At 43.6% G+C, this 26,759-nt stretch overlaps 1 protein-coding gene across 20 annotated transcripts in view; it reads left to right on the top strand.

Moving 5' to 3' along the window:
• FNBP1 (formin binding protein 1) overlaps window positions 1–26,399 on the top strand; it is a 94,534-nt gene extending 68,135 nt beyond the window's left edge. Inside the window, exons 9-19 of one of the 20 annotated variants that reach the window (XM_050320275.1) lie at window positions 252–449; window positions 1,425–1,451; window positions 1,939–2,034; window positions 7,234–7,320; window positions 10,525–10,539; window positions 14,508–14,617; window positions 16,546–16,678; window positions 17,608–17,729; window positions 18,133–18,272; window positions 18,627–18,785; window positions 20,901–22,287. In XM_050320275.1, coding sequence (XP_050176232.1) covers window positions 252–449; window positions 1,425–1,451; window positions 1,939–2,034; window positions 7,234–7,320; window positions 10,525–10,539; window positions 14,508–14,617; window positions 16,546–16,678; window positions 17,608–17,729; window positions 18,133–18,272; window positions 18,627–18,785; window positions 20,901–20,935 — 1,122 coding nt within the window. In that variant the 3' untranslated portion in view covers window positions 20,936–22,287. The other 19 variants (XM_050320270.1, XM_050320272.1, XM_050320271.1 and 16 more) reach the window with 19 other exon arrangements.
• Window positions 26,400–26,759: the final 360 nt, after the last annotated feature.

The following is a 26,759-nucleotide window of genomic DNA, read 5'->3' as shown; positions in this document are numbered from 1 at the left end:
AAGGCCTTTAGAAGATGTTTGTACCAGAATTTTGATTTTTGTGTTGGAAATGAAAGAAAGGGAATGAAAATTTTGCTGGCTGTGGTCAGATTCAGGAGTTGGGCAGCTGTTGGATGGGTGTCCATTCCCAGCAATGAACCTGGTCACTGTAAGGGTTGGTTCCCTTCTTGCTCTGTTTTAATGAGCCACCAATTTTCTGACAGCCCCTCACCTGAGATACTTACACTTGTATTGCATCTGTCCCTTTCCAGGATTCTCAGATGGTAATAGAAGCCTTCAAATCAGGGTTTGAGCCTCCAGGAGACATCGAATTTGAGGATTTCACGCAGCCCATGAAGAGAACTGTCTCAGAATCCAGCCTTTCCAACTCCAGAGGGGATGGCAAGTCAGAGCCGAAGTTTGGTGGCAAATCCAAGGGCAAGTTATGGCCATTCATCAAGAAAAATAAGGTACTGATTTGCAAACTTGAGCTTGGTGCTAGTGTGTGTTTTGTCAATAACCTCTGTCTTGTCTGGTAATCCTGGCAAGTTCAGTTTGTTTTAAAGAGAATTTTAGATTCGGAAAGTTAATAACTGCTGTCTTAATATGGCGTTTTGTTGTAGTCTTTGGTTACTTAAATTTCTTTATATCTTTAATTTTTTTTTTCTCTGTATAATTTCTTTAATTATGTTGCAGTTTTTAAAATTAATTTTTAACTTGAGTTGTCACGTCTCTGCCATGGTCCATTTCTGTTCCTAACTCCGAGAAGGAATCGTAAACCACTTACCTAGTGCCATGTGTGCCAACTAACATTGTTACTCGTGGGAAGCTTTAACGTGGCGTTACTGTTTTGACACTCCTCAAACTCTTCCTTGGCTTTTCATTGGCGTTTCCAGTCTGTGCACTGGGGTGAGCAGGTGGGTGGCTGGGAAACAGGGAATTGCTGTGATTTCATCCTGAAGCACAACTAATGGAGTAATCACTAACTGAGCAGTTGACTTTTTAAAAAAAGACCATATTAACTTATGTATCCATTAAACCTTTTTCATTCCACTGTCATATTTTTACACCATAATGCATGGCAGCATTTATCTGGGGTTCCCAGAACGTGTCAGGGTGACTGGACTGAATCAGTTTTCAGTAACACTGATGGAAGCCCAGAGTAGCTTCGTTGGTTTAACCTCACCCTTGCTCTGACTATTTACCAAACTACTTCTAATTAGAGTCAAAAAAACCCCTACCAGTTCACAATGGGTCATTCCTGTGGTGCTGGTATGAGAAAAAACTCAGCTCTCTGGTGCTTACATCAGTGTAGCCAGAAAGAGAAACACACCCAGGACTAACTCCTGAGCAAATTCATAGAATAACTTGTACAAGTGAAGTGTGATGCACGTGGCTGAGGTGTGATTTGGAAGCAGGAAGGAATGTGGTTTGTTGTTTTCCAGATAATAGAAACGCTACTGGGCACTAAGGTACCTTCCTTATCTGATCCATTTAAATTCAGGTATTTGAAAGCTCTATCCATATGCATTATTCCGAGCTGTCCACAGAGCAGAACAGGGCAATTTATGGGGATAGCGCTGCATGGAAGAGTCTGCATGAGCTTCCTTCAAAATACTTTATGTTACTCTTCTGTTGCATCACTTACTAAAACTTTCATTTATCACACTCTTCATTTAACACAACTCTTAACTACTGCTTTCTCCCCTCTCTTAAACCATGGCCTTTAAAATTTAATTATTTAATTGGTTGTTGGTTTTTTTTTTTCCTCTGGATTTCAAATATTGGTTTTGATGCTTATTTTCGTTTTGTGTTTTTTATCTTTTTATTTTGGTTTTTTTATTCTGTCACTTCTCCATCTCTTATACGTAGCTTATGTCCCTTTTAACATCCCCCCATCAGCCCCCTCCTCCTCCCCCTGCCTCTGCCTCACCCTCTGCTGTTCCCAACGGCCCCCAGTCTCCCAAGCAGCAAAAGGAACCCCTCTCCCATCGCTTCAACGAGTTCATGACCTCCAAACCCAAAATCCACTGCTTCAGGAGCCTAAAGCGCGGGGTAAGTTCTCCTCTGGATACCTCTCTCTCTCTCTCTCTCTCTCTTTCTTTCTCTCTTTCTTTTCTTTCTTTCTTGCGCTTTTATTGCACGTTCTGTTATGTAAAAACTTGTTTTGTTTTGTGAATGGTTCCATTGTGTTTTATCATAACATGCAGACAAAATCCAAGGGTTCCCAACCTATAAAGCCATTTGCAGTCAAAAACCCCACAGTGAAACCACAAAAAGTGCATTTGCTGATGGAAATTACCCGTCTGGGGTTTTTTTGGGGGAGGAGGGATTGTCATTCTTAGTATGGAAGGAGGAGCTGAAGGTTAGGCAAGGCACATGGAGAAGTCCAAGTCATTAGTTTTTGTCTCTGCAGGGTGGTTTCAGCTCAATGTCTGTGTCAGAGGGAGGAGAGTGAACTAGGAGGGATTCTAGAAAATAAATGTTGTGGTTTCAGTTGATGCAAGTTCAGGAATTTCTCTGAAATGATCTGACACTTCTTCTGGAGCAGTGGGAACTTCTGTTCCAGACACTCAGCTCCTGCTTCAGGTGCTGCAGTGTCAGCTTGTGTAGTGATCCTGAGTGTTGAGATAAGAAACAGGTTATTTATGGAAGGTGAACTGATTTTGGGTGGTAATAGGGTAGTTTCTATGGTCCATGTGTTCTTTAAACCAGCTGCTGTGTTGGGAAAGGCTGGGGGACACACACCAAAGAGACCTCAGTTAGAGTTGGCCCTAAATATTTGAGGCTGACACTTCTCAAGGCCTTAACTTCATCCTGTAGCATGAATTTTCAAGAAGCTTTGGATAAGGTTTGATTTGATTCCTGTAGAGAGCTGAAGTTATCAAGCTTCCCACCAAGTTTATCATGTCTGCCTGTGGGCCTCCTTGAGCAGATGGTTTGGGTTGAGCAGTTTTTTAAAGTGTCCATAGAAAAATTTAAATCCTGCAGTGCTCCTTTACTTTTGTTCTAATTAAATGGAGGGTTTTTTTCCCCACAGTTCTTATTCTTGACACTTTAAGTGTCAATCTTAGCAAAAATACCAAGTTGAGAAGCTCTTTGGAATAGTCAACAACAGGTGCTGTTCCTGCAAACTTTGGAGGGAAGACATTAACTGAGAGTTTGCTAAACTTTGTGATGAAGCAGAGCAAAACCAGGGAGAAAAAAAGATCCAACACTTTGTGACACATCTCCACTGTTCCAAGGTCAATGTTCTTGTCTTCTTTGCTGCTGAGCAGGAAACATGGCCTGAGTTTTCTCAGGTCAACTGCTCTGTTCCTGCTCCTGACAGCAGCTCTGATTATATTCATAAACTGATGCTGTAGTGTTTGTGTTGAATTAATCCCTCTCTTTGGTGGTCTTCATAAACAGAGAATAAAATGACAGGTCCCTGAGATAAAATTTTCCATTTTTCATACAAAAATAGGAGTTTATCTTCCCAGAACCTTGCACGTGGCAGAGTTTGGCTGAAAAACTGCTGGCATAGCATGGCTTTGCCTGCAAGGTGAAGGTCCTTAGAATTATTTCCTCCTGCAGAAACTACAGGAAGGAGACACAAGTGTTCAGTATTTTAAATGTTTTTTAGAGCAGACTGTTACAGCAAGGAAGTGACTACTTTAAAAAAAACCCAAATTCTGCTCCAGGGACAGCACTGACATTTAGGACTGAGGAGCTGGAGCTGTATAAAAGCAGAGATGATTTCAGTGGGGAACTTCAGTGGTTAGTTACAAAGAACTGAGAACAGAGCTGTAAACAATACATTGTCTTGTCTGGTTACAGACAATATAGTAAAAAAAAAAAATGTTTTAAACAGAGTGAGTTTCAGTTCTTTACTAGGAAATTGCCATTTCGTGGGACACTCAGAACCCAAAAAACCCAACTTCTGAGGCATTTCACTGGGGAAGTGGGAATTTTCTAAGCTGTCCAAAGGCACGGTCTGCCCCTGTCCCTCCTTTTCTCAGTTGCAGTTTGGCTCAGAGCATCTTTTCTCAGTGGTTTTTACAGGAGGAGACAGTCTTTCAATTCTGCTTGTGCAGCAGCAGGGCTGTGCTGGGTGGTGGCAGCGGTACGAGGGTGGGCAGTGCTGGGAGAAGTCAGGGGCTGTGTTACAATATAATGCTCCAGTAGGGCCATTCACAGAACAGAATATTTTAAATAGTGCTGAATATTTCCTGCTTGATTTAAAAATACTAGCTGGTAGTCCCATGGGCACGTCACAAGTTTGTGTTTCAAAGGTACAAGTTCTTTCTGTGTATTTGGCCATAGAAGCAATTATGACCAATTGCTTTTAATATTTCCTGAAGAAAGACCATTATTTTATGTATTGACTATCTAAGAAATCCAAGCAAACCTTACAAATTCTGCATATCATATTCTTTTAAGTGCTTTGTGTCAAAGGTGAAATAATGAGAGCAATGTCCCATAGTCTCTGGAATCCCTCAAATTTCTGCTGACACATTCATTGTGAATGTGCAAGGGAGGGCTATTGCTAAATCTTCATTTAAACCTTTCACTGTGTTCTTTTTCTATTTCATTTCCTTCCCTTGTCAGCTGCCAGGATGTTTGTATGTAAATACTTTTCCTGCCTGATTCATGCTGTGGATTTGGAGGCCAATATTCAGATCATCATCTCTTATTTTCCCAGAGGGATGGATTCAGGCCACTTAGTTCATCCAGAGATATGGAGGAGGAGGAGAGGCTGCAAACCTCTGGCAGCTTGCTCTGTCTCATTTGAAACCTTTTCAAATTCCCATTTTATAGGTCCTTGGTGATTAGTAATATACAAATGGTCAGACTAGTAGATCATCAAAGTGCCATATGACCTTCAAAAATAAAATAATTCTAACCTGGCAAAAAGGAAATCAAGAACCACCCACAAATCCTTTTAATTTGTCAGGTGAAAAGCAAGTGGTTGGTGTTTGTTTCAGTTGATAGCACCCCCTGTTATATTCAAGTCAGCCAGACAACACTGTTAATTCTGCTTTAACCTTACGAAGTTTAATAAGATTTCCTTTTTCATCCTTTTCCCTCCCCCTGTCAAATCCAAAAGCATCTGAATTTTGCTCAGGATTGTGATGTTACCAGAGAAGGGAGGAGGATGTAGGGTGGAACTCTCCTCTACACAGAAGGACACTCGATCTGTACAGAAGCACATCAGGGAAGCAGCTTCTGGAAGGTTGTGCAGGGAGCAGCAGGACAGCACAGGGTAACAGGAGCTTGGACTCTGAATCATTTCATTTGCTCTGAATTCTTCTCTCTGCACTGCTGGGTTTGTTCCTTGGCAGAATTCCACTCCAGGCACCTTCAGGGAAGGCCACAAGGCTCTCCAAGTGTTCTTTTAGAGAATTCACCCCAATTTGCCAAGCAGGTCCTTCCTGGCTTTGTTGATAACCTGAGCTCTCAACTCCTGCAAAGCCAAGTGATGATGTTTATTCCAAAGGAAACGGGATCATACTCCTTCTTTTTTGCACTGACTTAAGGGATAAGGGAAAAAAAAAAAGTAACTACTTGATGGGAACAAGTCCTAAGACCTTTACCAGGATAAATTCCAGCAGCAGAACCCCACGTTGTAATTGATCCTTGAAACATAACACGTGAATGGATTCCCATACCTCTCCTCCATGAAATCTGTGAGATCAGGACGTGTCTGGGAGGCTGTGTGTTTTAGCCATTTCCTTTGAAATTTTTTGGTTGAGCATCTTGGGTTGCATTTGGAAAGAGGAATTACAAAGCTAAAGTGGCAAAATCACTGGTGACTGTTAAAATGAATTACATAATTAGCTATGATATGTCCTGTACCCAGTGCCCGGTCTGGTTTTAATTTTGCTTCCAAACCCAAAAATCCAATGAATCTTGTTTTCATGGAAGGAAACAGATGCCTGAGCAATTCACAACAGATGCAAGGTTAATGGGGAGGCGCCAATACCAGTATCAGTGGTCACTGCCAATATGAAATCCTAGTCTGTTTAAAAAAAAATAAATTAAATATTTAGGTGCTGACTCTTGGCGGTGTCTATGGTTTTCTAATCACATTTTTGTATTTGCCTCAAAGCTTTTTCTTTAAACCCCAACAGCAGAAATGTCCATTATAGAAAATACCATAAAGCTGTTAGAGCACTTATTATGGATCAGAACTAGGAGAAGGGGAAAATCTCTCTAACACAGTTTTTGTGAGCGTTGTTTCTAATAGCTCCTTAAAAAGACACTATAAAAGTAACACTTTCAAATCAACTTTGCCTCTTTAGGGAAGTTAAAGCCAGAAGCGTACAAAGAATGAGGAACCACTTACATAACTCATAATTTCATTTATGCTTGCGCTGCTTTTTTCTAATTCCACTTTGAGGACAAAGGAAACTCGGTATTCTGCTGGTTGATACTAATTTTGTGTTCTTTTGTTTTATTGCTGCAGCGGCAGTAGCATCAGCACCTTTTCTTAAAGAGCAGTACTCCGAACTAACACCATCCAGGGGCAGAACTTACACCTCTGAATTGCTCCCTGTGCGTTGTGTGGACTTGCCTTTTCTCTCCTGCCTCGGAGCCCGGGATGGGACCGGGCAGAGAGAGAATGGTCTGGGAGCTGGGATGGATTTTGCTGCCATGACCCAAGTTCCAGCCTCCAGACGGTTCCCCAAAGCACACGGAGGAACTTTTGTGGTTTCCTTCTTAGTGGAAGTTGTTGACTTCAATACAATGTGATGTTATTTCCATTGCACCAGTGGATGTTCTCCCTCCCTGTCTCCTCTGACACACTGAGCAGTCCTGCCCCTCCACACCGAGCTGTCGCTCTGCCTGACTGATCAGTGCTTTGTTGTTCTGTGAGTTCTGTGCAGAAACAGCAAACCAGCCACCCCCTCTCCAACCTGCTCTGTTCCCTGCCCTGGGAATGCTTGTTATTCTAACGTAAGTGTCTCTGTCTGTGCCAGGACCGGGGTTTTTGGGCGGGTGGGGTCATTACAGCCACGCTTTATTCTAGCACAGAGAGAGATGTTTTCTGACCTGGGTATTTAAGCAAGCATTTAAAACCACAATATTTTCTGATCTCTGTGAGCATGCTGAACTCTTAATGTTCACCCAGCTTCTAGGAAGCTCCCACTCTGCACTTTTGAGGCTGGTTAAACACTGAGCTGTCTTTTGCTGTAGAAGCAGTAAAAGCACAGAGGTGCTGCACTCGTCCCCGGTGTAACCAATGTGTGTTTTCTCTTGCTGACTCACCAGCAGACACAGTCTTTGTATATTCACAAAGAACTCATGAAGAGGACTTTAGGGACCCCCACGTGTGCCATTGAGGCTAGGGAGTATTTTGTAAGTCTGTGTATGGTGTGATCAGCCCATACCGTCGCTACACAGTCGCTAACCCCACTTACAACGCCGTTCCGGGTGTGCTGTGGGAATGTGCTTTGGCAAAGATCCAAGGAAAATTTGGTGGGAGGCAAGTTGCAGCTTTACTGTGTGGTGTGCAGGAGAGATGTGTCCGCTAGCCCTGGAAATGCTGAAATTGGCACGACTGAAGTAGCTGGACCTGTGAAATTCGGAGTGTTACAAACAGGTTCCACGCACTTATTCTAAATTAATTAACAAATGAGGTCTTGAGCACCACGAACCAACCCCTGTGGGGTGACACATTCTGTGCCTCGGTGGTGGAGCACTCCCTGGAGCTTTTGGAAGCTTCCCTGAGCTGTCTGTGATGATGACAGTTCATGGAATCGAGATATGGGGCCTCTAAATCTGATACTTGGATAAAGCAGAGTATGGGGAAATGGTTACAGGGCCACAAAAAAAGGGAAAAAAAAAAAAGAAAGAAAGAAAATTACCTCCTGGTTGTATGGAAGTCCAGTGATTGATTTCAACCCTGTTTTCTGTAAGTGAGGTTAGTGTCCGTGACTGTCCAATAACACATGGACCTGCTGGCTTTCATGCTCTCTCATGTGTTATTGAAGCTTGTGGCTCTTAGACTCTTCATTTTTTCCTAGACGTGGTTTAGATTGACAGCTTGAAACAGATTTGCTCATTTCAAGGAAATGTAATTTATTTGATCATTTGGGTGGAAAATGCCCCTGTTCTCCCAGGAGCTGTGAGCACACGTTTCTAGCTGTGAAAACCCCACAGAATGGGCAGAAGTAGTTACGTAGTGTTTAATGCAGATTTATTTTCAATCTGCTTATGTTTGTTTCTAGAAACCGAATCACTGTCACATAAAATTACCAATTACATTTCAGAAATGGAAAGCTGTGAATATGACTTATTTCAGCATTTCATTATTTCCAGAATACGATCTGCTTTATTTATACTGGTTATAACAATCCCTGATGTACTATTTGGAAATGCTATTAATAAATTCTCTATTTTTTTTGCCATACTTAACAGCATAAGAACTGGGCCTACAGTGTCTGTAATCCCTTTAAAATTTGCTGAATTTAGAGCAAAAGAATAGTCTTGATGCAGATGATTCTCCGCCGTATTTAGTGCCTTTAGAGCGAGTAGTGTTTAGCCACTAGCGCATGTAGCAAACATTTGTGCCTTCTTAGAGTGCTTCATAGGTAAATATTTATTCTGCACCATGAGTCTTGTCTGTATATATGTACAAGAATCTCAGTTTGTGCTGATCATGTCTATGCTAAAGTTCACAGGAGTGCTGAAGCAATGATGCAAACACAAGCTGCCTATGCTGAATTTCTTCAGACCATTCTTTCTCCTTCCTCTATGATTATTCTCCCAAATGGATTGGTTTTGTTTGCTTCTTTTTTAATGACCTCTTTAGCTCAGAGAGTGAGTTTCTTCATGGCACTGTGATTATTATCCTTTGTTTGTTTCCTAATGGACTGGACTGCAGAGGGAAGTCTCGCTGCTGCCTTGTCCCTGAACGATCAGTTCACATGCAGCATTTCACTATTATTTCAAGGCCATTTATTTTCCTTGAATGACTGGCATGTGTTGCTCTACAAATCCTGGTGACTAATGGGAATTGTTATTTTTAGAGGGAAAAAAAAAAAAGTTTATTTCCTAACTTGTGCTGTCAAACACATCACACAGGTGTGGAGCCACTCGCTATTTTAATTTCAATCCTAATGAACTGTGGTTTTGCTCAAAATGGAGCATGTGTTTGAGAGCACCATTCCCAGGAGCTGCTGGTAATAAAGTGACAGAGAACTTGAATGGAAAGAGGTTCTGAAGGCTGACAGCAGAGATTCTTGCCTGAAGAGAGGTGTTTTCCAGCTTTTACATCTCAGCTGTTGTACAGAGTGCGTGCATTTATGCACTGACAAGTTTGTTGGGTATTTTGAGCATTTCACAACTGACCCCAAAGGGCTGGTAGGGCAGCTCAGTGCTGATTGCTGGAGGAGGAGGAGGAGGAGGCTGGGTGGAGCTTGGATTCTCCCTTTATATCTGGCTTTAGATCTTGAGCAGCAGCTCTCTGGTGCTCCTTGGCACAGAACTGAGCCCTGGAGCACTGTGAGTGTCCCTGTCTCTTGGAAAACCTTCTGAACTGCAGCTGTTGTAATGTCTTGCCACACTAGAGGAGGTTCTGATAATTCTGGTGGTGGGATGCCCAGGCACAGCTGGGAATTTCTGGGGCCCTGCAGCCCTGCCCAGAGCTGTGAGTGCAGGTGATGCTGGGCAGAGACACAGCTCTCTGTGCGTGGGCTCTGTGGGCACACGCTGCTTTCAGTCTCGCTTCCCCAGAGTAACTAAAAGATAATGTTTTGGCTCTGCCCCAGGAAATGTGGTAACTTTAAAGAATTAGATCATGTATATCATTTAAGGAGCTTGAATAATGTCTTACCGTGCTGTCATAGGATCAAATTGGTGTCAAGAGAATAGATTGGGTTTTTTCCTCCTCCTTGGGCCTGACCTTGTCCGACCATGGCCGAAGTACGTTTGAGTCTGAGTATTTGTTTTTTGAATTGTTGAAGAATGTGAAATGACTTTCCATGCCTGCCCAGACAGCGCTGTTCAGCCAGCAGGGACGTTTCAGGGGTGTTGTCCTCTGGCCATAGCCAGAGAGCTGGGCATTCCCTGGAGATCCCATCGTGCTGCTGGAGCCAGTGCCGTTCCTCACCTCCCCACCGAGGTTTGACTCAGGTGTCACCCCCTCTCTAAAGCCCTCCTGTGAAGTGGCTGATGCATTTGAGGGCGATTTTGATCTAAAGTGACCCACATGCATTTGCAAGCTCTGGTTTTTGACCACATCAGTGATGTCACTCTGAGGAGAAAAGCCCACTGTTGTTGTTGCAGCCGCTGTCAGTCAGTCCAGTGCCAAAGCACCTGTGTCCAGGCACAGCACTTCCCATTCCTGTTCCTGGTGAGGAAATGGCAGCTGCCCGAGCCCATCTTGTGAACTTTTGCACAGATCTCTTAGTGTTACCCATTTTGCCTTCCAACAGCAAGGGGATTATGTGTCATTTTAATGTAAGATCAGTTTGAAAAAGTTCCTCTTCTACTGATGCACTGTTGTTTTTTTCTCTCTCTCCCCCCCCCCACCCTGTATCTCTCCAATTTTACATGAAGCTTTCTCTCAAGCTGGTAAGCACATTTACAGCATGCCTGTCCTGTGTTATAATCACAATTTCCTGTGTGTGTTTGAATGTGCACTGTGCCACACGTGACATGACACTGAAATTAACTGTTAAATTTGTTTCTTCTTTGTGTTTGCTTTTTTTGGCATTTATCAGATAACTCTGAATACACAGGTCTGGAGTCTAATAGAGGTGATCAGAATTCAGTCTTCTAATAAGCTGCTAAAAATTAACTCTAATAAATAGTTTAGTTTTCACTTTTATAATCCAGGGCTATGAAAATGTAGAAAAGCACTATTGACTAATTCTGCTACTGTATAAGAATACATTAAAACATTAAAAGAAGGGGAAAAAAGTAAAAATAAAGGTCTCTGAGCTTACTGGACCTTTTCCAGAGAGCAGTGCATGTCTTTCTGTGTAAAGTAGCTACAAAGTTTGTTTTCCATGTCCAGGTATTACTGGAAATCTGCACCATTATCACCTACATTTTACAGCCCTATGTAGTCCTTCAGAATAACCAATAATGATATTAATTAAAATCCTGTAAACCTTAACCAACAAGGTTAACTCAATCTGATTTGAATTCGCAAATGGAGAGAGATGCATATATGTGAATCCTAAATTCCACCTTGGATGCAGCTGGAAAGGTTTCTTGAACTATGGTAAGATAAGATGTTACTGAGTTGGAAAGGGAAGGGGTGAACAGGCCTGGGAAAGCAAATTACGTGCTGAATTTCATACACAAGGTACTGTTTTGCTTGAGACACTCCACACCTTGATATATTCCTGACAGCTTGTCTACATTCCTTTCCCTTGGAGAGCTCTGTCACAAGGAGAATGCAACTGGTTTGCTGACCCACCTTGTACAAGCATGTGAGAGCCACAGTGACTGATGGCAGTTTTGGAGAGCCTCGGGATCCACAGGAGCACCTGTACTGCATTAGCTTCAAAGTTCTCTTATTCCTCACCAGTTAGCTCCTTTGGGTGCTCTTTCCCTTCCCTGTGAGGGTGGTGCAGGCCCTGGCACAGGTTGGGCAGAGAAGCTGTGGCTGCCCCATCCCTGGAAGTGTCCAAGGCCAGCTTGGATGGGGCTTGGAGCAAGCTGAGATAGTGGAAGGTGTCCCTGCCCATGGCAGGGGAGTTGGAATGAGATGAGGCTTAAGGTCCCTTCCAACTCAAACCATTCCTTGACTCTACATCTGTCTTGTTCTTGGGTACGTCACTGTGGGCCTGTTCTGCTCGTGGCAGCTCATCCAGAGGAAACACGTGGGCCATGAGCTGCCTGGAGTGGCTTTGGAAGTTTCTGGCCCTGCTGCTGCTCTGGCAGCACAATGACTTGCTTGGGCTCCTTTAGCAATGTTGCTTCTCCCTGAAGACCTATGGTAGGTCTGAGGAATGATGGAAGTATCTGGGATACTTGCAAATCTTCTTTTGGCTGTTCCAAGCCACTGTCCTGGGAGTCCAATGTGTTTATACCATGGATTTCCACTCATTTTCCTGGTCACAGTGTGTTGTGTAGCTGAGCTAAGCCTCTGTAGGAATAAAACCTCCCCAAATGACTGACCTGGCCTTTCCCCAAGAATGGCACAAATTGGAAAGATGTGCAGAGAGGGCTGAGACCCATGTGCCCCTCAGGTGGAGGAAAGTGGCTTGCAATCTCCTCTTGGTCCTAACGTGGCCTCCTTTTTCACAGTCCTTCATGTTGGGACAGTTTGCGTCCTAAATCCCAGTATCTTTATGCAAGGAAGCCTTGTGAGCTCCAACTCTGCTGGTCCTGTGACTGCACATCATAATCAGCACAGCTTTGCCCTCCACCTCACTGCTGCAGCATTTTTAGCATCCACAACCTGAGAGATAGCCCAGGTCTGTTTTCGCTTCAGAGCATGAAATGTGCCCAGCATGTGCAAAAACTGCTCCTTGAACTCTCCCTTTTGGGGCAGGAACTGCAGCTTCTGATGGAAATCACTGAGCACGGAATAAAGTCAGAGTGGGATCCAACTCCCAGTCTCAGGTGTGCAGCTCCGTGGAACACTCGTGCTTTGGTCTGAAGCATTGGGAACAAAGCTACTGGATTTAGTCCAGCCTAGAGCTTTTGAATGAAGTTCAAGAATCAAAAACAAGATATCAAAAAGAAGGTGCTTTTCCAGATTTGCTTGACTACATCTGTTGCGTTCCCCTAATGTGCAACTGGGGATATTTTCAAGAGTATCTGACTCTTCTGCTTAGAACTGAGGAGTCAGAATATGTCATCTAGTCTTTCCTATAACTGCTTGTTTGTTTACAAAGCTGCCTTAAAAAGATGTCTATGGCTTCAGTGTAGATTATCCATAAAACAGATTGAATCACTCTCACATCTAATGTGATGTGGGAATTACTGTCAAGCAAAATATTAACATTAAATAAAAAAATTAAGATAGATCTCTCCTCTATCAATCTTAACAAGTAATGTAAGCACTGCTGGGACTCCATGTGGTAAAGTTTAGGAATCAGCGTAAATTTTTCAGTCATTTGCCTCAAATTTGCTTTCTCATTGTCTCATGAGTGGAATTTTAGATATTATTACAGATGATCAAGGCTTAATGAGACAGATGTGCTGTCTTTGACAATCAGTGCAGCAGCAGTTTCATCAGGCCAGTTCTGTTGTTCTGGAATGGCCAGTCCAGAGGAGAAGGTGACCTGCCTGCTGCTGTCCTCCAGCCCTCTGACACCCACACACTTTCTTTCTGAACAGCTTGTTCTGCGGCTGCAGAAGAAAGAGTGTGGTGTCTCAGCACATTCAGTGCAGAGCCAAGAGTCTAATGGGCAGTTTTTGTGGCAGTGTGTCCACTAAATCACACTCCTCAGAGAGAAATTTGGTTGTTTAGTAAGACTGATGTCCCAAGCCTGCTCACAAGTTGGTGAACCACTGAATTTGGTCACTCAGCTTTGTGATTTTTACCCTTCCTTCTCCCACAAGCCAGCATTCCCCCTTAGAAATGGGACATGGAATGAGCAGAAACCCAAACAAGTAAAACCTGTCCAAATTCAAGATTATGTATAAGAACCTCAGTCCCTTATGGTGCAACTTAATTAGTATTGATGTGTGTTCCATGTAGCCCACCCAAACTGTCCCTTTTGCCTTCTGGCAAGAGAAAAATAGGTGTGACTGTGAAGAAAATAGTGTGGATGTATTTTATGTGTCATCTATCTGCTATGTCAAATTGAGGCAATCAAGAGGAGACATAGCAGTTGGAAGGCAGAAAAGGGATTTTCAAGCAGAATCACGCAAAGGTAACACTGTGGTCTTCATGTTTTTTTTCCTTCAGTTGTGATTTCAAATTGATTGGTTCTATGGCTTTGATATAACTCCTGATTTTTATGCTAGTACAAGGGAGAGAGGAAAAACTGAGAGACTTTGGCATGGAAGGTGGATCCTGGAAAGTAAGCAGCATGTTTTTAAATTGCAGAATCCAGTGGGAAGTACTTCTGTTATCTTGGTGTGTTCAGGAGAGCCCTGACAAAAATTAACTGTGTTGGAGCAGCACTCAGTCAGCAGTGGTGCACAGGAGAAATGTGACTGTGACACAGGAGTAAAAGCCAGGAACTGCTTTTATGGGAATGCTCTCTGTAGCAGAGTGTAGGAAGGCAGGGAAGATCAGCTTTCCATGAGAAGGGAACTGTGTTAAATAAAATCTGATGATAACTGTAGATAAAAATAGTTCCTCTGCTTTACTGTTGAATTCTGGAATTCTCCAGTTGATTAACCACTGTTATGGAAGCAGGATGTGGTCCTGGGATCATTTCTAGGGCATCCAGGTTCCTGACCATTCAGGGACTGATAACACAGTACAAATGGTAACAATGCTTCAGACCATTGTGATTTTTGCACAGGTTTTTGTGAGCTGTTTTCAAAATGCAATCCCAAAGGATTCTTTCAGACTCTGATTATTAATTTTTTTCCTTATGCCCCCCCCCCCTCCATTCCACTCTGTGCAGGGAGCAGGGCCCGAAGACTTCAGCAATCTCCCACCTGAGCAAAGAAGAAAGAAGCTTCAGCAAAAGGTGGACGAACTAAACAAGGACATTCAGAAGGAGTTGGATCAAAGGTGAGTCAAACCTCTCCAATGAAAAATGGCAAGGTAGATCCCAACCAGAGAGGCTGTTCCAGCATTATAACATCATCCAAAGTGCTGATTCTTTGGTGTTGCCTCAAGTCTCTCTGTAGCTTAGATTTCCTGGAAGCGGGAAGATAATGACTCCTGTGCTTTTGTGAATGCTTTTTCTACAAGGCTGCATTTAACATTCTGGTTGAGAATAAGGCTATTTTAGTTACCCACTTTTAATTGATTCTGGCAGCCTGTGTTTGTACTCTGTGTTTGTTCACATTCTGCAGTTGCATTAAAGATTCAGCATGTTTTGTTTGCAAGAGAAGGAACTTTTCTTCCCTGAAGGATTTCAAGACTAGTCTATCCCTAAATACTGCTTTGCATTTGTACAGTTGTCCTGTTATCTTGCTTTCAAGAACCTGTTTATTTTGCCTACTAACCCAAAAATTCTTCTTTGTATTTTATATCATGACTAGGAAAAGAACACTGCATGTGGTTATATGATTTCTCATTACTTTGGTTTATTCCTCTGTGGTAACTTCAAATTGTCCATATAGAATTTTTTCCTGCTCTCTATTGATCCCAACATTAAAATCAGATATGGAATCAGAGCAGAGTGTTAGTTTAAATAAAGTCTAGTTTATGACTGAAGAAATAGCACCATCAGTGAAATAAGAGTTAAACAAATAGTAATAATTGTGACTCATATGTTTGCAACATTGTCCCTTAAGGCTTCAAGCACAGAGCAGTCCCACTTCCTTGCCACCCACACTTTTTCCCAGTTTCCACACACACAAAGCAAAGCCAGGCACAGGATTGCAATTGTCAAGAGTTTGGTGGGAAACTCTAAAATATAAAGAGTGTTAACTCGAGTCGTGGGACTCGCATTAACCTTTCTCCCCCCAGCTAATGCCTAGAGAAAAACTGAATCAGTTGCACTAGGAATACAGGAAATCAGCTCATAATTCCATCTTTCTCTCAGCTCTGAAATGTCCATCATCAGGCAGATAACTCTTCTGTGAGCTGAGCCTCAGTGTGACTCAGGTCAGAGGGAGCTCGCTGCTGTCAGTGCGAGCTCTGCAGGCACCGAGGGAGCTCATCAAGGCATGTCCTGCATCAATCCTGGTTTTATGGCACCAAATCCATCATAGCAGGACTGAAAATTACCATCTCAGAAACCCTGGGCTCTTGGCACTGGGGCTGATAAGAAACAGCCCCCAGAAGGAGCCGAGGGAAGGTACCCTGTGACTTAGCAGGATGCAGGGTTGAGTTTTCGAGCCTGAAGTCCGTCTGTCGCTGCGCTGTGACAAACACAAACCATCTGGACTCAGCTTTGTGTTAAGCGGCGTGAAATAAATAAATATCCTACAAATTATTGGGGTTGCTAAAGACAGACTGCAACAGGCAGGGTGAGAATTTCTGGTTTGCACTCCCATTTCTAATACTGATACATCCATGTATACATCTTTGTCCCAGTTTCTCAACTGGAGGTCAGTCCATGATAGATAATAATGATGCAACTGTTTGTCTCTGCCCCAAGATCTGGAATGATATTAATTTAGAAAGTTTGGAGCTGTCATTCATTGCAATGGTTGTGAGTTTTTTTGGTTTGTTTTTTTTTAATCATTGTTTTCCCTGGGGTTAGCAAGTAGATATTGTAGTACAACAATAATAGGCTAAAAATCAATACCAAAGATGATCTCACATTGTAAGTAAATCACTGTTTTTCATCTCTGATAGTGTAAATTCTCTTCTGCCAAGTGATTTTACTGTTATGGGGTTTTTTAATGGCAAAAGCCCCATTTGTATGTTCTCAGGTCCCTTTGTAACAGCTTAGGTTGAACCCCAGAGTGAAGAAGAGGCAGTTTGTTATCCTTCCATTTGCCCCCAGCTGCACTAACACGTTTTATTTTTCTTCTGCCTCTCAGAGATGCCTTAACGAAGATGAAAGATGTGTATATCAAGAACCCCCAGATGGGAGATGCAGCGAGTGTGGACCACAGATTATCAGAGCTTGCACAGAACATTGAGAAGTTACGATTAGAAGTTCAGAAGTTTGAGGTATGAGAAGAGACACTTTGGTAAAAAGCAGCTCAGCAAGTGCTCAGCTCTGGCTTTTCCAGGTGTATTGATGCACCTTCTTGCTGGATGTGAGGAAGTGCTACTTGAGCACTTGCATTAATGAGGATCTTTGATCTGATTTGTATAACATAAACATGCACCATCTCCTGTGACTGTCAGCCCCCAGCTTAATTTGCCACAGAAAACAGACTGTGCTAACTGGAGGTGAAAAGAAAATGTAGTGCTCTCAGGACTGCCCAGAGGGGTTCAGATGCTTATTTAATTAATTAAATAAATTGAAGCATCATGTTACAGACGTCTGTGGAAAATCAGAGTGACACAAATGCAAAGCACCAGTTAGAGACTTAACAGCAAGATGGAAACCATCAGATGAAATATGTTTTAAGGAATAGTCTGCCATGAACAGGAAACCTCCTTAGTGATATAAAATCTCAAGAGCTGAATGGGAGTTTTTGAAATATATGAAGCCCATTATAATTACATGAGAAGGATTATAGGGCTGAGAAGACTTCACTCTTTACATTACACTTGGTACATAAACAGATACAGCCCATTAATTTTTGATGTTTCTTACAGTTGTGGCTTTACTACCCGCTGCTCTCCCTCGTTTGAAATCAGTGGCTCTTTGATTCTCCTCAGCTTTGCTTCTTGGGCATTCAGCACTCCCAGAGGTTGCTGAATCTCTGGTGTTATAGAGATTACTCAAAGCTGCCACACTTCTTTTTGCTTGATAGTGACTGGAGCAGCAGCATCTCCTGGCAGCTGCTGTCAACTGATTCCCTTGGCTTATGGTGTTTTCACACCTGGTGTCAAGAAACAGTTAAGGCAATGTGAATATGTGTCCAAACAGCGTTTTGGTTCTGTGCTGTGAGTGCCAGCAGAGCTGAAGGGCTGTCTCTCCCCGGCAGGGCTGGCTGGCGGAGGTGGAGGGCCGGCTGCCCGCGCGGAACGAGCAGCCCCGGCGCCAGAGTGGGATGTACGAGCCCCAGAACCCGTCAGCAGTGAACAGCTGTGCCCAGGACAGGGAGAGGTACAGTATCTGGGCAGGGTGGGCAGCTTATGGATCAGCAGAACTGCAGCTCTGCAGTGCTCAGAAACCCATTCTGTCGCAGGCACTCGGATGTGTTTTACATCCTTGTTTTATCGTATCCCAACTCCAAGAGCTGCGATCCCAAATGTGTGTCTGAACTGGGTGATATCCCCCACGCTCACTGCTGCGAAGGCGAGCGAGACGAGGCGTTTTTTACAGCTTTTGGTGGTAAAAGTGATGTGTCTGAACCCATCTGGTGTCACAGCCAGTTCAGACCATGCTTTGGGATCGCTGAGCTGCTCCAGCCGCAGTTGCTCCCCGTGCCTGACGTGCCTGGTAACCGAGTGGCTCTCTCTGCTCCCGAGGTTGGTCGCTATAGTTGCTCTGTTTTTCCTCTCTTGAGCAGCCCGGATGGCAGTTACACAGAGGAGCAGAGTCAGGAGACTGAGATGAAAGTACCTGCAACGGACTTTGACGATGAGTTTGATGATGAAGAACCACTACCCACCATAGGAACGTGTAAAGCGCTCTATACATTTGAAGGTATCACTCCAACTTTACCTTCGTTTCGCTGACTGTTTTATTTCTAATTCATACACCAAGAACAAGTGGGAAACCTTCATTTTAAGCCCTGCAGTGCAAACAGCCAAAGGGCAAATGAGGCTCTGGTGTGGTTCTGTTTGCACTAAGTGATTTGTCTCCTGTCACACAGGGACTTAGCAAGAAGAACCAAAACTCTGGTGTCAGGATTACCTTTGCCTGGTTTTTGTGTTCACCCCAGAATCCCACACTCCTGTTTCGCCACGAAGGGTGTGTCCACACGTCGTCACCCCAAACTGCTTCTGGTTCCCACTGTGCAGGACACCCTAAATTAATCCCTGTTACTGTGTCTTTCAGGTCAGAATGAAGGAACAATTTCTGTAGCAGAAGGAGAGATGCTCTATGTAATAGAGGAGGACAAAGGTGACGGGTGGACGCGGATCCGAAGGAACGAAGATGAGGAGGGCTATGTCCCCACGTCTTATGTTGAAGTCTATTTGGACAAAAATGCCAAAGGTGCTATGACCTATATTTAATACTATTATTTTTATTTTGTTTGCTTTCACAGAGGTTAATCCGACCCTGAAGCTGCTCTGTGTTGCAGATACACAGCCTTTTAAAAGTCTGTACAACGCCACCAAGTGCATTATTCCATACGTGGACTAATTATGGCTTGCTGTACTGCAAAACGTGCTTTTATTGCTCAGAGAAGGGTAGTGTGGGGGGCTGTGAAACCAGAGGGGAAATGCAGCCTTTCCTGGACAGTGTTTGCTCAACTGTCAGTGCCATTGCACGCCCACCTTAGTGCAGGAAGCACAAAGCCATTTGGGATAATGCAGGCTCTCCTCAGATATCCAGGTGGCATCTCAGACACGTTCACGAGTCAGCTGTTTGTTGTCCCAAACTCGTTCAGTGGAACTTTATATAGGAAATATTTAGACTGCTGGTTTGTGTCTGTGTGGGAGCTTTTCAGAGCCTGTCCTGGGGACCTTCTGGATTGGAACCTGGTCATCACTTAGTGTGTGAGGTAGGGGAAGGAGAGATCTTGCCAAAACCTCTGTGGTCCTTGACAAATGGGTAAAACATTAAGAAAGCCCTTCTGTTCTTTCCCACCTTGCTACATTTCAGGTGTATTTGCTGTTTCAGAGGACCATAACTAATGGTTTGATCTTTTGCTCACGCAAGATCAATGCAGACATTCAGAGTTTGGACTCCACAAGCTGCTGTTTGTTGCTTTTAATTCCTCCCAAATAGGTGTGTTGAGAAAGGAAGCAGTGCTGCAGGGCAGTCCTGGCTGCAATAAATGCCAGCACTGAACACCTGGTAATGGGATACACCGAGAAATCAAATGATTTTAGTCCTGTTTGAAATCAGGATGTGTTAGAACTTCCCTGTTCAATAATTTGTGTTTATTCAGTCACTTAAACCTTCAGATTATTGTTGTGTTTCCTAGACCCTAGAGTTCTTGGTGTGAAACAAGCTGCCTCATCCAAGCCAAAACAACACTGAACCATTTTCACTGGGATTTATGGACAGTGGGAAGAGAGGAGTGGAACTGTGTGTAAATCAACACTATAAAGTGAGCAGTTCACAGTGTTGGATTCAGTGTTAATCAGTGCAGTGCCTTGTCTGCTGCAGGTGAAAATCTGGGCCTTGTTTTATTTTGCCATAACACAGGAGTTTTCTGTTTGTGTTGGCAAACACAGGGTCAGTTTTGTTGCAGAGGGGTGCAAAAAGCTTCCACTAGACTGAAAATGCAGTCAATGCTGGGGATGAAGGCTGAGACAGCTGCAGCCACTTCTGTAGCCATGATGGAGGTTTCCTGGATAATTTTAAGTTTTTCCATTACTTTTGCTGGACTTCAGGAACAAAATCAAATGTATCTGTGAATATCTAATATATAGGAACTGTAATGGTTACCTCTTTTATTTCTCAATTGTCTGCTTAAAAGCTAAAAGAGAACTTTTTCATAGAGTTCAGCATAAAGATTTGGGGGAATTGCTACTGTGTTTAAAAGACAAAGTTTGTTGCAAGCTGCAAGTTTCTCATTTGATTTTTAATGTATTGGTAGAAGTGACTTGATTCAGTCCTTGAAATGGAGGTGATGACATTCCAGAAAATAACACTGTAAATGCTAAAGCATTTGCAAACTTCAGTAATCCCTTCCTCTTTTTTTTGGAGAGAAGCTTGAGCAGCTGGTGCTGCTAAAGGTTGGCTGCAGAAGGGTGGGAGCTCCCAGCAGCTCTGAGTGCAGCTGTGACTGCCCCAGGCAGCAGAATAAGCCCTGGCTCAGGAGTACCTGCCCAGCCAGGTTGTTGCTGTGCTGTGAGCCAGAGGCAGCTCTGCCTGAGAAATCCCACTGCTAAAGCTTTATGAAAAGCTGCTTTTTCAGTCAGCTGAGGCCTGTGCTGTCAGGGCTCTGCTGCAGAACTGGGCTGAGTAGGACAGGTAAGTCATTGCTGCAGGTGCCCTCCTGATCACAGCCTTCAAGAAGCCCAACTGGGTCTGTGTGTCCCTGCAAATACCTGTGTGAGGGCTGTTGGTGACATTAACAGAGGGTGCTGGCAGACCCAGTCACAAAAAGAACAGTAATATCTATCTTCTTTTGCCTTTTTTTTTTTTTTTTTCCAGATGTGTACAAACCACTTCAGAAAATCTCTGAGTAGGTTTGCATAGGCCTGTCCACCCTTTATTCTCCTGGTTTGCTGCTACGGTTGTTTTAAGAGCTGTGTTTGAGAAGGTTTTCTTTAGAAGAGATGAAAGCACATGTCCCATCTCCATCACTGAAAGACTCTGTTAGGTACCACTCACTCAGCCGATGCATGTTCAGGTCGCCTCCGAAATTTCAGTGCTCAGCACTTGCCGAGGAAAGCGCTGACCCAACTGTCCACTTAGAGCAAACAGCATTTTTTTTTTTGGTCCTTCCTGGTAGAAATGAGAGCTGTGCAGGGTTCATTCTCCTTGGGATTCACGCAGGAAACTGTGCTGTGCACACACATGTGGGTGTAGCATCTTGCAGGGCTTTTCTGTACCCGTCGGGTGTCTGGTGCTGAGAACTGTCAAATACAGGGACTGGTCACTCAAGACCGACCATCCTGTGTCACTGGCTATGGTACCTCATCATCTTCTTGGGAACAAAACTGTCTTTCACTGAGGGATGTTGTGAAATTGTGTGATACACAAAAAAAAACAAACCCTGCGTGGAATAACCAGCTTTGTGTAAACTCTGCGTCGCACCCCACAAAAATGCCACGTTCCCCTTTCCAGCAGAAAGCCTGGATGTTTGGGTGCCATGCAAGGAATAAGGGCTGGTTTGTGAAGTTAAACTTCTTGACAGAAACTATTTTTGGGCTGATGAGCATCTTGGCTCCTCGGCCGCTGTGAGTCTGTTCCCCCTCACCTCTGATATCAATAAATCCTCGTGGGATTCCCAGTGCTGCAGCTCTGCTGTTTGCTGTAACCATCAGGCAGAGCCTTGACTTATATAAATAAATAGGTGAAAGTTAACCACGCTGATGCACTTTTTATCTAGGATATATCTGATTATTTAATGCTTGCCAAATCATTTAGGAATCAGTAATTATAAACTGGACTGTGGCTTTTTAAAATCCCTTTGTTAAATACGTGCCCTTAGTTCTCCCAGTATAAAAAAAAAAATAATGTATATAACATAACTTAAAAACTAAAGTTACTTGAATTTGAATTGTTTTTATCCTTTTATATGTGTATAAATATAAATGGTTTTATAGGCTGTCCTTCTGCTTAACCCAGCTGTTGTTTTGGTAACTACTTGGTCCCTCTTATGTGGAAAAGTGTTTTTTTGGTTACTCAGCTGCCTGCACCTGGTTGGAGTCACATAGAAACTGCTGTTGTGTGTGTTAAGGTTTGTTAAATCTGGCCAGTGTGGTTGTCTCTTTTCCTTTCTTATTTTTTGAAGAATCATCATCTGTCAGGAATCTCCTTGTAGCTTGATGTACCATGGTGTCTTCTTCTAATAAACATTATATTTTCTCATTCCTATGAGGTTTTGTTTTTTTGGGGTTTTTTTAAATGCCAATTACTAGTAAGTGGTGATTAATTAGTGGCAAAAACTACTGAAGTTTAACTTTACTAAGGGAGAGCAAATGGCCCAGAGCTCCTTCCCACACTAAGTACCAATGCAATTCCTGTTCAGGAAAAATATTTTGTTGTGGCTCTTTGAAAAACTCTTTTGTGCTGTCATTTGGAGGGTTTTTATGGAAGTGGGTGCTCTCTGAAACATGAAGGAAGTTTGGACTCATCCTGTATTCCCTTGGATACAGCAGTTTGGGCCAAATCACACTCCTGGATTGTGGCTTCACTTGGCCAGAGGAAAAACTTGTCCTCAGCCAGCAGACTGTGGGAACAGGGATGGACAGAGGAGGGGTTTGGAGGCTTAGGCTGGGCCACTGACCTGTGTATTCCTGGGCTTCCCTTGGCAGGGAAAGGTCTCTGCAGCCTGAGGTGGAAAGGAGAGCTCTGGATTGTTCTGCAGAGTCCTTACGTTTTACTTTGCTGTTGTTTGGTAGCACTGATGGTCTCTGGAGCTGTCACTGGAACAGATGCAGTGCTGCTTTGCAGACTGAGAACTGTAAAGCTGTTTGTTTTCTCTGTGGCACGAAGTAGGTGCTGGCAGGGTCGTGCTCCTGAGGAGGAGAGCAGGGTCCCAGTGATGCTCATCCCCAGGCTGGAGGAGAGGGCTGAGGGTGAAGGAATTGCTGTTTTTTGGGAACCTTCCTTAACCCCCTGTAACCCAGTAGATGCTTGATGCTCTATTTCCTTTAACCTCCTGCAGGCAGTGCTGCTCTTAAGGGATCCCATTTTCCCCAACTTCTTTCTAATCCGGTCTCTTTCTTTTTGTCTTTCTTATGTTTTAGATTCCTAAAGGTGTTTGTGCTGGTGCAAGAACCTCGGGGCGAGCTTGTCACAGAAGGAGAAACAAAATGGTCTGTTTACCCTGCAGGCAGTTAAAACACACCCATGGAAAGCCAGACTCCCAGTCTAGTCTGGAGTTCCCACTTGAAAAATTCAGATCTAAATTCCATCCCAGTCCCATTCAAGACGCTTGCTCTTTTCCATGGCATGCTACTTGTGGCTCGGATTACCTTATCAGCCTTTCCCCCTCTTCTGCCAGCTTGGCACAGCCCCTCTGTCAAACACAACCCACACTTTCTCCCCCACCCACTTCCCCCCACCTTCTGTCAGGGAACTGCTGGCTGCCCTTGGATGCAGAGGGCAGCTGGAGAGTCCCAAGCATGTGCTGGTCTGTCTTCTGTCCCTTCGTCCCTCAGTCCATCTGAATGTACACACTGGTCCATCAGCGTTTCACACGGTGCCTTTAGTGCTAATCCTGCAGGAATTCTCATCAGAGAGCGTGGAAGGGAGGTGGGAAACCTCCCCTGGGCACAGTGTTACAGCAGTTGGACTGGGCTCTGAATTTGCAGATATTAAATTTGATCCCTGTGCATCATTCAATATTCTGCTTTCCCCAAAAGGTCACTAATACTTGTCAGCCTTAATTTTTTTTTTTTTTTTTTTTTAAATACAGGCTGATGCTCATCCCAAGTATTAAACCCCCATGGCCTTGCTGTTTCCTGAAACCCTTTGAGCTCATGTGTGTATGCTGCTTTTGCTGCTTTTCCTGCTCGTTCTCCCTGCACCCTCCCTCTTGATCCACCCTCCTCTCTCCCTCCTCTTCCTCACACACACACAGACACACACAGACAGTGGCATTTTGGTTTGAAGCCCCATTTTGCTGGTCACAGGCCCTGTTTGGCTCTCGTTTCAGCCTGCATGCTCGCCCTGTTGCCTTGCCTGCGCCCACCTTCCTCAGGGTCACGTTATTTTGTGGCTCGTGGTTAATCTCTTTGCAGTTTTCTTTTTTTTTTTGTTGGTTTGTTTTTCAGCATTTCAGACCTGCCTTCTCTTTTTTTTTTTTGTTTTGTTTTTTTTTTTGCATGACCTCCTGTGCGTTCTCATCAGTTAATGTTTGAATAACAGAGGTTTTTTAGATAAATAAAAGGGGGGGGAGGAGAAAAAATTAAAAAAAAAGAAATCGCACTATTTCCTTCTCCCACCTTGCCATGGACTGGACCTGGACCCAGCAGCCAGACAGGAATTGTGACCACCCTGTTCTCACATGGTTTGGTTTGAAGCAGAAGTAGGATGATGAGTGATGCTGCACTCTGTCACATCACGCAGTGGGGAGAGAGAGCTACAACATCTCCAAATATCACAAGGTCTGGACCTCAACTGCCTATGAAAGGGTCAATTGCTCTCTAAACTTCTGTGTTCTAACTTGGTTTCCTCTCAGTCATTACCATGGCTTGGGTTTTAGTCATCTTGGACAAGTTTGAGCCCTGCAAGAGTCAGTTGTCACCAAATAGCTCCTGAGGGCTGAATTTATTCATAGATCAACACATCTTTTGGGGGGGATCTCCTGGCTCCAACCCAACTTCAGCATATTCTGTACAATCCCCAGATTCTGAGAAAGTTTATGTCAAAGCTCACTCCGGGCAGTGACCCTAAAATGAAACCTCTCAGGGTTAGTTTGCAGACAGGTGAGTGTTGTTTTGCTGCCTGCTGTGCTGTTGTGTAGGGTCAGCACATGGAAACACATCCCAACATCACAGACTCTCCATGCTGGGGATGGCCTGGGCCCTTCCCCTGCAGGAGGAAGTCATTTTTCAGTTGGGTTATGTGTTGTGTTCATAACTCTGCCTCTTTCTCTCCGTTCAAGACACCGATTTTTATTTTCACTAGCACAAAGTCCCTCGGTGCCACAGTTCATCCTGTAGCTGTTGCAGTGATGGTGCTTAATATCTGCCAGCATCAACCAGCAGGAGGTTTGTGTTTTAAACCCAACCCAAGTGGCTCTGGAGCCTGTGCTGAGCGCAGGGAACACCGATCCTGAGGCCGTTCTGCTGCGGCATCAGAGGGTCATAATCCATTAAACCACATCCTTGTCATTGCTGCTGCTGTGGTCACTGAGCTGTTCAGATCCATGGGACTCCAAGGGGGATGCCCAGCTGGCACCTGTGGCTTTGTGCAAAGGCTTTGTGGCATCCCCCTCGGGGGATCTAAAGGGTTGAGCAGGTAACGGGGCGGGGTTGGGGGGGGTGCGAAAATATCCTTAAAATATTTTTAGCTGCAGTATTTTTATTCTCGTGTCCAATGCACTGTTGAAATCAGCAGCTAAGAATTCATTTTCACCTGTTGTTGTGCCATCTATGTAAAAATTAGATCAAAGTTTGCTTTTCTATATTTAATCTGGGTGGACAGTATATTATTGTCAGCCTCTGTGGAACATTGGAACAATTGCAATGTCTGTGTTGCTCAATTGTGCTGTAGAAGGAGCATTAGCTTTAGCTGACTGATTGACTCCCAAAGTTTTATGGAAAGACCACGAATGGAGTTTTTATAAACTTGGCAACTAGTTCCCAAAAGCCTGGGTCTTAAAAAGTTATTTCAAAAATAGTGACAGTCCTGTGTCGTAGCCTCCACGTTTATTCCGCTGCCCTTATCCAGGGTAATGAACGAGGAATTTTTGTAGAATTTACCTTTGGCAAATGCTGAAGAACTGAAGATGTGACTGGTTTATAAAAACTCTGCTTGAATTTACTAATCTTGCCCAGCAGCGTGGACTGTACATCTATGATATCTCATGACCCCCCAGCAAAAGTCTCTAATGCCCTTTCTTAACACCTGTAAATAGAGAAGAAACATATTTACTGATACTCAAAAGTTGTGTTTAATGCTGAGTATTTTTCAGAAGTTCATTTAGTTTGATGCATATTGTTCTTTGGTTTTTGTTTTCCTGCCTGAAATGTCAAAAGACCTAAAAGAAGCCAAAATTCTATTTTAACATGATGATGTCGAGCACTTTTTTATTTGTATATGTGTGTGTATGTGTGTTTGAGCACTGATCTCGAGACTTCGGTGGCATCTCAGTGTTGTGATTTCATTGCCAGTGTAAAAGGTTCTGGTGTTGCCCATTCATTTCTGGAGACAGAATTCAACCAAATAAAGTGCTTCCATTTGAAAGCGAATATTGACCTTGTAGCAATGAAACAGAGTCATCTGCATATTTAAATAAACATTTAATTCCAGAAATACAGTTTCACTGGAGCCTTTTGATCAACTAGATTTGGGTTTGTTTGGTTTTTCTTTTAATTTCTTATTGTTTCTTACTGGAATTTTCAGGCATTTGAAGTATTAATTTGGCTCTGACCGTCCCACAGAGCCAGTTCATGTCAGGGCACTTTGAGACAATGATATCAAACTTTTACCTTTCCAGCTGCACTGAGGAGAGAATGCAGTGGTTGGGTTGTTTTTTTAATTGGTCATCTGAGGAGAAAAACATTGTGGCTGGAGCTGGTGTTGGGAAGGGCAGGTGGTTTGTGCTTTTTCCTGCTTTGTCCAGTTCAGGGGCCACCAGGATTTGTGGTTGTCCCACTCAGCAGGTGACACCTG

Source organism: Myiozetetes cayanensis, unplaced genomic scaffold (assembly GCF_022539395.1).
Source record: "Myiozetetes cayanensis isolate MyiCay16 unplaced genomic scaffold, myiCay2020 scf23, whole genome shotgun sequence".
NCBI lineage: Eukaryota > Metazoa > Chordata > Aves > Passeriformes > Tyrannidae > Myiozetetes > Myiozetetes cayanensis.
The sequence above is the reverse complement of the archived record's forward strand: the minus strand, read 5'-3'. Positions and strand labels throughout refer to the sequence as shown.